Source organism: Archocentrus centrarchus, chromosome 20, assembly GCF_007364275.1.
Source record: "Archocentrus centrarchus isolate MPI-CPG fArcCen1 chromosome 20, fArcCen1, whole genome shotgun sequence".
Taxonomy (NCBI): Eukaryota; Metazoa; Chordata; class Actinopteri; order Cichliformes; family Cichlidae; genus Archocentrus; species Archocentrus centrarchus.
In genome coordinates, this window is record NC_044365.1 from 32,201,426 (window position 1) to 32,214,716 (window position 13,291).

General features: G+C 45.9%; 2 protein-coding genes and 1 long non-coding RNA gene across 3 annotated transcripts in view; all 3 read right to left on the bottom strand.

The window, feature by feature from the left end:
* Positions 1 to 13,291, bottom strand: part of nebl (nebulette) — a 112,936-nt gene that overhangs the window by 52,449 nt on the left and 47,196 nt on the right. The gene's annotated exons all lie outside the window — the stretch shown is intronic.
* On the bottom strand, positions 1,192 to 6,782 carry LOC115799217 (nebulette-like). Its single transcript, XM_030756248.1, has 9 exons — positions 6,678 to 6,782; positions 6,406 to 6,516; positions 4,505 to 4,618; positions 4,083 to 4,193; positions 3,462 to 3,572; positions 3,178 to 3,288; positions 2,933 to 3,043; positions 1,491 to 1,601; positions 1,192 to 1,375 (listed from the first exon to the last, which is right to left on the bottom strand). Exons 1-9 carry the CDS (start codon positions 6,714 to 6,716, stop codon positions 1,229 to 1,231), a joined length of 966 nt encoding a protein of 321 aa, XP_030612108.1. The 5' UTR covers positions 6,717 to 6,782; the 3' UTR covers positions 1,192 to 1,228.
* On the bottom strand, positions 7,377 to 11,856 carry LOC115799219 (uncharacterized). The gene is made up of 3 exons (XR_004021544.1): positions 11,753 to 11,856; positions 9,662 to 9,733; positions 7,377 to 7,469 (listed from the first exon to the last, which is right to left on the bottom strand). It is a non-coding gene; the product is annotated as an uncharacterized LOC115799219 (long non-coding RNA).

Genomic DNA, 13,291 nt, shown 5'->3' on the forward strand with positions numbered 1-13,291 from the left:
AAGACTGTTCATCGCGCTCTCTTTGTATTTAACCTGTTCAAAGACAGAACATCAGAAACAGGAAGAGCTGCTTCATTCTGCTGAATGATAAATGTGTCACATGTAGCAGATGTAGAAGATTTATTATCTGAAATGCATACAGATTAATGCATCGAGTCTATATTTATTTCTCTTCTTTGTGTTTTGCTTTTTCATCGTTTGTGTTAAATGAACACATTCACACATCGATACTGACAGCGAGTCGAGCCTCATGAACTCCGTGATCCGTGCTGATAACAACAAACATCCTAAACGATGACACGACTGCAGCTTTTATTCAGAGAGCATGATGGCGTCACCGTGCCCGCCTCTTCACCTGCCTTCTCTGACCTGCAGCGGCCATAACGATGGTTTTCATGGCTTCTGCTTTAATATCAGGCTCTTTGTAACATCATTAATTAAATACAGATTATTATTATAAAAACATGTGTTCATTTTTCTGCGACTGTCGGCTGGTTTACAGTTTTAATACTTTGTTGCTGTTTCTGTGTCTTTCTTCCCAAATGTTAAATTATTACTAAAAGGCAGTGTTCGGCTTTTTCCTGCAGGTACGTTTGGCTGCAGCGCTTCCTGATCTGTGGTTCCCACCATTCACCCCCCCCCCCCCCCCCCCCCCCCCCCCCATGACTCTCACACCCACAGGCCAAAGTACTTCTGCGCTCACACATGACTCTATCAGCGATAACTGTTCTCTATGACATCACACAGAGCTAAGAGTGGAAAAAACTGCCTGAAACTGAGCGTTCAGAGCAGTGTGAACTCTGACCTTAACAGCATTTATATGAAAGAAAATAAAGAAAACATAATAAAATCCACTTGAACAGACTGAGCTGAGAGTCTGAAGATGTTTGGGAGCAGCAAATGTTCCTGTGCAGATGTCCTCACTCACTCAGGCGGCATTCAAACCGCCTCCTTTTGTCTGTGTGTCACATTAACAGCCGGGTTTGAAAAATAATTAAGATCATAATTAGAGTTTGTTAAAAAGAAGAAGAAGCTGAACTTCAGTGGAAGGATAAACAAAGATTCCAATCAGTGTATTTCAGAGCATCACAAACTTCCATGTCAGAGATTTTTTAAAAATACATTAATAATTCCATCTCTGACGTATCAGCTCATCCACCTCGCTCTCTAAAATGAACGTGTTACTATAAATCATGGGGCCCTGGAGCAGAGGTCACAATATCCATCATCACCAGGAGGAAATGAGCCCTCCTTGCGGCAGTACCTCGCTCAGCATGTCGGTCACCTCTCTGGCGAAGCTGCTTTCTAAAGTGTCGGGCAGAGTGGAGTAGAGCGAACTGGACATCTGCTTCTTGCCACCCTCTCTGTATTTAATCTGGTTAAATTCACAACAAGAAACAGAAATAATCTTCAGACAGATGCTTTTTTTTAGACTGCAGTTGGATTTATTTTCTACTTTCACAGGAACAAATGTGGAAAGCTGTTCTCACCTCACTGAGCAGCTCTGCGGCTTCTTTCGCGTGTTGAGTCTCCAGAGTTTCAGGCAGCAGAGAATACAGGCAGGTGTTCACCTGCTTCTGTCCAGCTTCTCTATATTTAACCTGCAGACAGCAACAAAAACTGGTAACTATGAACTGTCATCGAACCTTTGCCTGTTTAAGGTTTCTTAGGGAAAGCTAAGATAACTTCCTGTAACTCAGGAAGTGCAGCGGACGCGAGGAAGTCACAATAAAAGTGTCTTTATGAAAAAGGAGAGAAGGAGGAAAAATTGGGAACAAATGAAAGATTTAATGCCTCTCTGGTCCATACGTTTAACTACTAATTAGACTAATTGCTGAGTGGCACCAGCTGCACAGGAGGGCAGTACACAGCAAAACTGCAGTAGCTCCGTAACAACCACCCTGGAGAGAACACTGACAGATACCCGAGGCTGATCCCATCAGGACCACGCATCCTTCCACCATCATACCACCAAACCTGCAGGAAAGGCCTCGGCGCTGGCCAAGCCTGCTAACATCCCGGATGCCAGTTGGACTGAAGATCTGCTGGATGCATCAGAACGGGCCTGATCCATGGAGCCCACAGCACGAGACCCACTGCCAACGCCCCAGAGTCAGACATCACACGACACCCCCAGAGATCCTATCATCACACTCCAGCAGGTCAGAACTCTTAGAGCTGCATGAATCACCCATATTTACAGTTTGCTTTGGATCTTGACTCAGGGTGGCTGCCTCCACTCAGCCACAGGTCATGGGTCAAATATGCCACGCCTGGCCCACAAATCACCCCAAGAATCCAGCCAGGTCTGAGACTTTTGGCCCACGCGTTACTCGGATTAGCCCCACGTGTGTGCTGATCGGAGCGTCCTCTGAATTACTGCAACAAACAACAAAAATCTGTAACAGAGCAGATTTAATCAGAGTGTTTTCAGGGACTACAGTAACAGCCTGCCTCTGCAGATCACTTCACTGGTTTTTGATGAAAGCTTGAAACGAGTGATGCTTCGGGGAGGCAAAGCAGCTCTCCAGCGGTGCTCACTCTCACGCTGCAGCAGTATATTTAGTACCACCCTCTTCATTTTTTAATGAAAATTCAACTTCACGCTGCTGCGCTCTCACTGGGACTTCTGGAGGAACTAGTAGAAAAACTGATTCACTCCAGACTCACATTCTTTCTCAAAACTAAACCGGAGCGATCCGGATGTAAGGAGCTGAACTCAAAGCAGGACTCAGGAATTGGAGCAGGTTTGATGACCTGACCAAAGCTAACTCATCAATCACTCATTTGGAAGTCAAATATCTGAGAAACTGATCGAAGCCCTCATTTCGTTTTTCCAGTGTCTGAAGAAACACGTGTTGAACTCTGGAACATCCAAACGTGTTTGTTAGGAACATTTTAACGAGTAAATGTGTCACCGTGTGTCGTATACCTCACTCTGCAGCTCAGACAGCTGTTTGGCCAGCTGTGTCTCTGTGGTCTCTGAGAGCTGATGGTACAAACTGCTCTGAATCTTCTGCTTCAGGCCTTCTTTATACTTCACCTGCAGGAGACGAGGATACGGGTGGACACTAAAGCTAAAGCGGTTTCAATCATCGCACTGATTCCTTTTAATGAGCAAAGGAAGGTCTGAAGCATTATTCAGGCTCATGAATGATTGTTTGAACACTAAAGCACCTCACTCTGCAGCTCTGACACCTCTTTAGCTCGCTGCGTGTGGAGGGTCTCGGGCAGCAGAGAGTACAGGCTCATGTTCAGCTCCTTCTTCCCGTCCTCTTTATACTTGACCTGTAATCACAGCACACAAAGATCAGCAAAGAAAAGAGTTCCACACAAACCTGCACACGTTTCCCAAAGTTTACGTAAACATTCGGTAAACATCTGAAAAGCATGAGCTCCGCCCACAGCTGCACTCAGTCAGGTAAATCTGATTATATGAATATTTATGATCGTTACTGTACCTCGCTGTAAAGCTCTGAGGCCTCCCTGGCACGAGCCGTCTCTAACGTCTCCGGGAGCAGAGAGTACAAAGACGAGTTCCTGCCTTTCTGTCCCGACTCCTTGTACCGCCTCTGCAAACAAAAACATATTTTACTGCAAACTCTCAGAAACACAAATTTGCAGTTAAAGATGTTTCTGTGCAGGTTAGAGTGAGGCCAAAGATCCAGACGTCACTGAGCAGTTACAGAGAAACATTATTCTCTCCGTCAGTGCTTTGGGTTTATTTACTGTTTATTAACAAAATATTAGATTTAAATTTATGAGACCACCACCCAGAGGAAGGTTTATGGCACAGCTGCCTTAAATTAACCAGAGCCTTCTCGATGCCACCGTGAGGACCTTTGTGTTCTGATCACACGCACAATGAGACGTGTTTTCTGTTTCATTTAAAGGCTCCAGTTTGTACCTTCAGGTATGAAGCAGCCAGCAGAGCTTCAGGACTGGTGTCAGTAACAGCTGTGACCTCAGAGGTCAGAGTGCAGCCATGAACATGCAGTCAGGTACTTTAGATTCTGAGGGTGAGAGGTCAGAACTATGTGGCGAGCTCTAATTCTACTACCTGCACAGTGAGGCGGTCTCACCTCGCTCTGCAGCTCAGCGACGCTCTTGGCAAACTGAGTCTCGGCGGTTTCTGGGAGCTGAGAGTAGAAACTCTGGGAGAGGCTCCTCCTGCCGCCCTCTCTGTACTTACTCTGAGGGAAGAGAGCACAAAACGTTCCTTCAGCTCTTTATGACGGACCTCTGCTGTCAGGAAAGTCGGGATGCTGAATCAGTTCGTGCGGAGATTTGTTGAAATGTAAAATTATAAATGAATGTTGCTGTTAGAGCATCTCTGTGTTTTTAAGCTCAGTATGAATTTCACCTGTAAGGAAACTCGCTCTTTTCAGTGATATTTGTCGCAGCCTTTTGTTTCTGAACTGGATCAGACTTTCTTTCTTCCAGAGGTTTCCGGTGTGTTTTGTGTGCAGCGTGTTGTAAATGTGCGTTTGTGTGTGCGTCATACCTCGCTGTGCATCTCCGTCATCTCTCTGGCAAACTGGATCTCTGTGGTGTCGGGGAGCTGAGAGTAGAGGGAGGCGGGGGCTCCTCTGACCATCGTCTTAGGGCGATAGTTCACCTGAGACAGAGCAGAGGCCGAGCTCACAGGTGACACGGCACCGAAAAAAACGAGCAGAAATCAGACGATGTTTCACATCGAGACTCGTCCAAACTCTCAACCCTCTGCTGCTCCTTCAACAAGGAGGTGGGTCCTTCCTTTCCTTCTCTCTCTCTCCTCTCGCTCTCCTTCCTTCCTTCCTTCCCTCTCTCTTCTCTTTCTCCTCTCTCTCCTCTTCCTTCCTTCCTTCCTTCCCTTCTCTCTTTCTTCCTCTCGCTCTCCTTCCTTCCTTCCTTCTCTTCTTCCTCTCGCTCTCCTTCCTTCCTTCCTTCTCTTTCTTCTCTCTCTCTCTCCTTCCTTCCTTCCTTCTCTTTCTTCCTCTCGCTCTCCTTCCTTCCTTCTCTTTCTTCCTCTCGCTCTCCTTCCTTCCTCTCTTTCTTTCTCTTCCTCTTCTCTTTCCCTCTCCTCTCCTTCCTTCCTTCCTCTCTTTCTTCCTCTCGCTCTCCTTCCTTCCTTCCTTCTCTTTCTTCCTCTCGCTCTCCTTCCTTCCTTCCTTCTCTTTCTTCCTTTCTTTCTTCCTCGCTCTCCTTCCTTCCTCCTTCCTTCTCTTTCTTCCTCTCGCTCTCCTTCCTTCCTTCCTTCCTTCCTTCCTTCCTTCTCCTCTCTTTTCCCTCTCGCTCTCCTTCCTTCTCCTTCTCTTCCTCTCGCTCTCCTTCCTTCCTTCCTCCTTCTCTTTCTTCCTCTCCCTCTCCTTCCTTCCTTCCTTCTCTTCCTTCCTTCTCCTCTTCTTCCTCTCGCTTCCTTCCTTCCTTCCTTCTCTTTCTTCCTCTCGCTCCGCTCCTTCCTTCCTTCCCCTCTTTTTCTCTCCTCTGCTCTCCTTCCTTCTTTTCTCTTTCTTTCCTCTCTTCTCTCCTTCCTTCCTCCTTCTTCTTTCTTCCTCTCGCTCTCCTCCTTCCTTCCTCCTCCTTCTCTCTCTTCCTCTCACTCTCTTCCTCCTTCCTTCCTTCTCTTTCCTTTCTTCCCTCTCGCTCTCCTTCCTTCCTTCCTCTTTCTTCTCTTCTCCTCTCGCTCTCTCCTTCCTTCCTTCCTCTCTTTCTTCCTCTCGCTCTCCTTGCTTCCTTCCTTCTCTTTCTGCTCTCGCTCTCCCTTCCTTTCCTTCCTTCCTTCTCTCTCTTCCTCTCGCTCTCCTTCCTTCCTTCCTTCCTCTCTCTTCCTCTCACTCTCTTTCCTTCTTCCTTCCTTTCTTTTCTCTTCTCCTTCTCTTTCTTCTTTTCTTCTCCTCTCACTTCCTCCTTCCTCCTTCCTTCTCTTTTCTTCCTTCTTCGCTCCGCTCCTCCTTCCTTCCTTCCTCTCTTTCTTCCTCTCGCTCGCCTCCTTCCTTCCTTCCTTCTCTCTCTTCCTCGCACTCTCTTTCCTTCCTTGCCTTCTCTTCTTCCTCTCTCTCTTTCTCGTCTTTCTCTTCTTCTCTTTCTTGCTTTCTCTTCTCTCTCTCCTTCCTTCCTCTTTCGCCTCCTCTCCTTGCTTCCTTCCTTCTCTTTCTTCCTCTTCGCTCTCCTTCTTCCTTCCTTCTCTTCTTCCCTCTCGCTCTCCTTCCTTCCTTCTCAGTTTTATATCTGATGACTGTTGCTTGCTCTTCTCTGTGTTTCTCGTGCTGCACTATTTTATCTGCAAATAATGAAATAAATGAGTTTTTTACATCCCTCTTGAAGATGGAAATGCATCTCACTGAGATTTGTAAAAAGGATCGTGGGTACACGTGACTTATAAAACATTTGTTTGTGTGTGTGTGTGTGTGTGTGTGTGTGTACCTCACTCTGCAGCTGTGACACCTCCAGAGCATGCTGTATTTCTGGAGTATCTGGGAGCTGGGAGTAGATGGAGATGGAAGCTTTCCGCTTCCCATCTTCTTTGTACTTTTTTCTGAAACAGATCCAATCAGAACAGCTCAGGAAGCAACAAGACGCAAACTTAATGAACCTTAATGAATAAACTGCAAACACAGCCTGGCCTCACACCTCTGCTGGCGCATGGCTTTATCAGTGTAAGTGTCAGCAGCTGTGACGCGAGCGCGTTCGAGTACCTCGCTCTGAAACTCGTGGACGGTCTTGGCGAGCTGCATCTCGGTGGTTTCAGGAAGCTGAGATGTACAGAGCTGCTCATCTCCTTCTTGCCCTCCTCCTTGTACTTTTCTGAGAGCAGAGAGACTGTCAGGGGTGCGAGTGGTGCTCAAACAACACTTCATCACATTCATTTCATTTGCCGCCCATTTTATCATCAGAACTCATGAATGGGTCCACTGGGTCTGACCTCGCTCAGGATCTCAGACAGCTCCTTAACAAACTGGGTCTCTGTGGTTTCTGGCAGCAGAGAATAAAGGGAGGAGGAGATCTCAGTCTTCATGCTTCCCTTGTATTTAATCTGAAAACAAACATGCGTGACTCTCTCAGTGCTGCCGTCTCACTTCATCACTGGTACGGGGTTAGAGGCAAATGAATAAATCATCTCCTCTCTTCTGTAAAGATGCTATAAAGGAATTAGAGCACGGATGCAGGTCGTTTGGAGGACTGAAGCTGAACTACCTCGCTCTGCAGCTCTGAAGCCTCTCTGGCGTGCTGCGTCTCCGGAGTTCCGGCAGGATGGAGTCAGAGAAACGGCCGCCTCCTTCTTCCCCTCCTCCTTATCTTAGACTGAAACAGTCACATTCAGCACAATGACAGACGGCTGGATCATAGAGTCCTCACAGACCAAACCATGCACATGTGTTCAGACCTCTATATCAAGCGCTGATGTTTCTTGGCGTGGATGAGTTCGGCTCCGGGAACAAACAGACTCTGTCCCTTCATCTTCCTTCGAAGTCCTCCTTATATCTGACCTGCAGGGAGGAAGAGACGTGGAGTGAACATGTTTTCTGAGCTGAACTTCTCCTGAACTTCAGCTCCATCCCACGAGAACGCTGTGCTGTGATTTTTTCCTTCCAGGCTTACACAAAATTCAGGCTGTCACTTTTTTCTGTATCTGCTGCTTCTAATTAGCATCAAGGGCTGAAATACATAACTGCATTATGTAAGTTACACTGGGGATAATGACAGCACAGGCTGACCTCATTACATGAACTCCAGGTGAAGCATCACTGCTACACTTTCTCCTGATTGGCTCCCGCCTGACTGACGTCTCCTCTCTCCTGTCTAGCAGAGTTTTAGCAGCAGGTGGGCGGAGCTTCGCGCTCCCAGAACTGTGTGGGTTCTCCAAAAACTACTGAATACTTGGATGATGTATCAGAATTTTGTGGGACTTCATCACTGTTACATACATATACATTTCCTTGAATCCCAGCAGAGCTACTTTTTCCATATTCAAGTTAAATGATGCATAAATATCTACGGTTTCAGTCACAGGATCTTTCTGTTGTCGTTGTGTCTCTCACAACTTTTCTCACACAACCAAAAAACAAATTAGTTTGATTAATTTCTATCAGTTAATGATCTCAGACTCTTCAACAAATACTTCAACATATATTTTCAAGTGTGCAGTTTGCTGTGACACTGCATATTTTCTGCAGAGACAAATGGAATTAATCCACAGATACAATCTGCTGCAGCCAATCTGTGACAGGAATCATGGAAATCAGTGCTTAATGGACTAAATGCAGCTTCGTGGGCTTCTAACCAGAGAACATGTGAGGACAGCTTCAGACTGGACACAGATAAACACAACGACACTCGGTCAGAGACCTCCTGCTGCCATATTTTAATAAAGTGGTTCTCAAACTCTCAGGGATGCCCCACGCCAAGAGGCCGAGCACGTTCACTCTCCAACACTTTTATCAATCAGATTTTTACTAACAAACTCTGGAACATCATTATAGTTGTTATCAATAAAATATGCTGAGAGTTCAGCACAGTAGACTCAGCAGAGTCCTCTTAAATCGTAAACTGTGCTGATGGGACGCGGAAACACTTTGACCTTCATCATCAATGTGAGTCACTCCCATTAGAGGGCAGGTGAGGATGTGAGTGACACAATCACACAAACTCTGAAAGTCTGAATCCTGTTTGGGGCCGATTTATTTGGACTCATGTTTCCTTCCTGTGGTCCCGGTTCTTCAGGTTCAGGAACCACTTGGTTAGATTCAGGGTAAAAAACACTCTTACACCATGTTACCGCGGTTACCCAACGTTAACCAATGGCCACCTGAGACTGGCTCTAAAAGAGACTCAACCCCCCAGCCGGGGTGGGTGTGGCTCAGGAGGTAGAGCGGGTTATCTACCAGTTGGAAGGTTGCTGGTTCGATTCCTGCCTCCTTTAGTCTCTATGTTGAAGTAGTAAGATATTAAACCTTAAGGTTCCCTGAAGCATCTGTGTGAGTCTTTGAGTAGTTGCCTGAAAATGTGGAACATTTCTGCGTCTCAGCTTCAAGATTTAGAGAACAAACCAAAAAAGATACATTTTCCCACCATCTACCATACAGCTGTATGAAGCCTGTGCAGAAGGTCGGCAGAGCGGGTACTGACTTAAACCTCTTCAATAACGTTTGCGGCTGGAGGAATGAAAGTGAGGAGGATTTCATGAAGTGGGCTGACTTGCTTCCACTGTAGCTGATGACTCACTCTGCTGTTGCCAACAGCCAAGCTGCCAAGTTTGCCTCACACCAGGGAATCAATATCTCACCTCCCACATCCAACAGCAACATTCAGCCTCATTCAGCGCTTTCCTCCCAAAGGCTGCTTTAAAAGTCAGAAAGCGGTTTTCCTCCTGCGAGCGTGCTCTCTGCATCTGTGTGTCGAATAAAGACCGAGGGCCGTTACCAGTGGCAACGCGGGATCACACATTTGTGTCTCACACAACGAAGAGTTCACGTCCAGAAACAAGTTTATTCACGAGTTACAGACCAACACACACATATACACGCACACTCATTTAAAAGTGTAACCTGGCATAAATAAAGTCAATTATTACTTCACGTTAGCGTGTTACCGCCATCATTTCGTGCAGCATCATGGAGATGCAGACATGGCTGAAGACAACCAGCACAGAGACATTAAAGCTGACACTGAACGCACTCACATCACTGGCGAGGAGGCTGCATCTCCTGTTGAACGCCGGGTCTGGCAGCGGAGGCTTCACATCAGCGCAGGCCTGAAAATAATCATGTATGAGAATCAGACTAGAATGGACTTTTTTTAGCAACACTGATATATGAACAGAAACCAGGTATGACTAATATTATCTGTGCATTTAAGGGCTGTTAGAATTATGGGAAACATGAGCTTCACTAACATGAGACAAGAGGCGACACGTTTGAGGAAACTATTTCATGATTACTGACATCCAACACAAAAATGCAGAAAAGAAGCATTTGTGTAATAATTTGGATGTTTTGAATAATGTTGCAAAATAATGCACTGCACATTATTTTTTTTTTTTTGCAAATTGGATCTGTGATATGATACATGATGTCTGGGCAGAGCGACCTTCATTATTTAAAGAACAATGCATCAGCAATAAACACGGTGATACAGTTAAATAACAGTTATCATATAAACCTAAATATAACTGACATATAACACATCACGCCTGCAGTATTTATGTTATTTCTGACTTCAAAGTGCAAAAACACAACGAAGCCCAACTCAGAAAACGGGACCCTCGGGGGGAGGGGGAGGGGTGGAGGGATTAATAATAAAAATAGGAAAGCCCGAGTGAGGACCATTAAACATCTTTATATTGCTTCTCACATGGAAATACACACAAATATCACACCTTTGCTTTGTTTCACCTTTTCTGATTTTATGATGTCACACACATGCAAACTGGTTAGAGTCAGAGACAGGACTCAGGCACAATTAAGGGCACAAAGTGAAAAATAATAATACATGCAAAATGACTTCAGGACTCAGCGACTCGTTCATGATATCAGGCTGCAGACGGATACTCGAGCAAAGTGTTTATTCGGACAAGCCAAAAAAATTCACAATCAGCCACAATTCTGCCAAATCAGCTGATCTTTTCTGCATATCCAATTTGCAAATCTCATCTATTCAATTCCATTTTATTTAAATAGCACCAAATCAGAACAAACAGTCGCCTCCAGGTGCTTTATGTTGTAGGTAAAGACCCTACAATAATACAGAGAAAACCCAACAATCAGACGACCCCCTATGAGCAGCACTCGGCGACAGTGGGAAGGAAAAACTCCCTTTGAACAGGAAGAAACCTCCAGCAGAACCAGGCTCAGGGAGGGAGACAGGACAAAGACATGCATATATGATGTGCTATTTAAGCTGCTTTATCCTGCCTATAGTCTGCAAGCCTCTTTGCAACCCTCCATCCATCCCATTTATGTAAAACAGCAAAGGAAGGCCCAGAACAGAGCAAGGCTGCCAGGTAGAAATGACTATAGTGCTCCTGACTGAAATTAATGGACAATACTGGGAAACAAATTTATCCATCTGACCCAACTAAGAGCCCAGAGAGACAGAAAGCTGTGAGTCAACCAGCTGAAACTTCCGTAATTCACGCACAGTTAATCCCCGCCTCTTTAACCAGGCTGTATTCAGGCCAAAGAAATCCCACTATCAAAGGCTAATAATGGCACAGTTTCATTTGTAGTTTCAACTAATCCTCTCTAAGCTTTTATAAAAACCTGCAGTGCCAGGCAAAGCTCCACGCCAAGGTCAACAGAAAGACTCAGTCAGAGCTGGGGGGGGGGCTTCTCTTTACAAAATGAGCCTCTCGGCAGACTTCATCAAAGAACGGAAAAATCCTCAAAGTGTCTGTACGTGTCGGTGACGTCGATCGTTAAAATCACTAAAGACAAAAAAATAACCAGAAGTCGTTTGAATCCACAGGCTGTTAATTGGACCGACATTAAGACCATTAAGACTGAAGGTTTGTCTGAAGACGTCTGATTTATCACAGAAGCTGTACAACAGCCCCCCCCACACACACACCACACACACAAATGCAGTTCTGGACAGTAGGAGGTACCCATGAAAGTATGGTGTAAGGATCAGGCTTAGCATACTTTGAGTATCTGAGAATGATTAAAGCACAAATTCTCTTCATTTCCTGCTTAATTGTAGTTTCACCTCCTTATTTTCCTTTGTTAGCTCATTAAATGGCGTCTGTTCTCTGGCTGGTTTGATAAGTTCTCACCTCTGACTCCCAAGATCCCAGCAGCGTCTTTGCTTTAGAATCCTCGTTCCCATCATCCTCCCTTTCACCTCCCTCCACCTTTGCTTCATCATCCTCCTTCTCCATTCTCTCCTCCTCTTCATTCTCTTCTTCTCCTTCTGTCTCTGCTTCAGCATCTTCCCCCTCCACCTTTTCTTCCTCCTCCTCTGCGTTCGGCCCCTCTGTAGTCGTATAAACAGCTGAGCTCACTGATGTTACTGCTCTCGCTTTGTGGTCCTCTTCCTTTTCCTCCACTGTCACCACCTTTTCTGTCTCTCCATCTGATCCTGGAGCAGCTGAGGCCTCCTCCCTCTCCATGGTGGACACCTCTGGGAAAAAAAAGGAGGTTCATGTTTAACTCCAAAAGGCAGGAAAACACAGCAGGAACTAAAACCAAGTAGAAACAATGAACTCCATTAGTAACTGAAGCTCAATCAAAGTCTCCCTGTGATCGAGGTCATCTTTCAGCCTCGTGTTGAATTTGGGCCTTTTCTCAGGATTACAGTCGCCCTCTCAGTCACCTCCTAACACTGGAGGCTCCTCTGTTTACTTCCTCTGACACTCTCAGTCGGTTTGTACTGTTTTTCACTCACCTTCGACCTGTGGCTGATTCTCCATGTCCTGGTTTTCCTCTGCTTTCAGGTTTTCTGTAAGGTGTTAGTCGCTGCCTCTCAGGTTTGTAGATACTTATTAACCTTCTCTGATCACTCAGTTTTCACTTTTTCTAGCACTTCACTCCTCGGCTCCTCTCAGGTCACCTTTCAGTCTCTGTAACGTCGCGTTTGGCTCCTCTACATATTCAGTAACCTGTTAGCGACTGAACTGCCTCTCCTGTGACAGCTGAAGGTCTTCTTGGGCTCACGTTGTGCCCTCTTATCATTTTTAACTTCTACATTTAGCCCACTACTCAGAACCTTATCAGCACGGTGCCCTTCATGCCAGCCAGAGTCAGTTCTGGGTCCGGTGTGTGTGCTGAAACAAGGACCGGGCACTCGCTGCATGAATGTGTGTCTAAGTGTGTGTTTCTGGGATTAGAGTGCCGTTAAAGGATCTGTCACCATGAAGCCACTTATTTTCTGACACGTCCTGCTTGAAGCCCCCAGCTTCACTGCCTGCATTCATACTGAACATCGAGCAAGCTTTAGCCCTTCTGAACTATTGGAATTTAACAGGTGGACCACCCCAGGTCTGCCTCCCGCCTCCTGCTGTTTCCAAAGCAGGTCACACCCAGAGCCCACCTGGGGCTCACCTCCCTGCCTCACCTGGTATTCAACGTCAAACAATTTAATGACATTAAATTTTTACATTTGATGGACCTGCGACAGCCTGGAGACCTGTGCAGGTCTGCCTCTCTGTGACAGCTCAGAGTCTCCAGAAAACAGACACGAGGATGGAAAGAAAGAACCAATGAAACACAAGCATCAAAGCTGCAGTTCATCCTTGATTTCTGATCCTGAACTTGTCCTGGTGAGAGGGGCCGTCAGGTGGTGTTAATGTTAATGTTACCAAGCAACACAAAAA

Coding starts and splice junctions, on each gene's coding strand:
- LOC115799217 (XM_030756248.1), bottom strand. CDS start 6,716: ATGCAGCTCGCCAAGACCGTCCACGAGTTTCAGAGCGAG. Junction 3,289..3,461: donor CCTCAGAGCTTTACAGCGAG/GTACAGTAACGA, acceptor CTGTGATTACAG/GTCAAGTATAAAGAGGACGG. Junction 3,044..3,177: donor TGTCAGAGCTGCAGAGTGAG/GTGCTTTAGTGT, acceptor CGTCTCCTGCAG/GTGAAGTATAAAGAAGGCCT.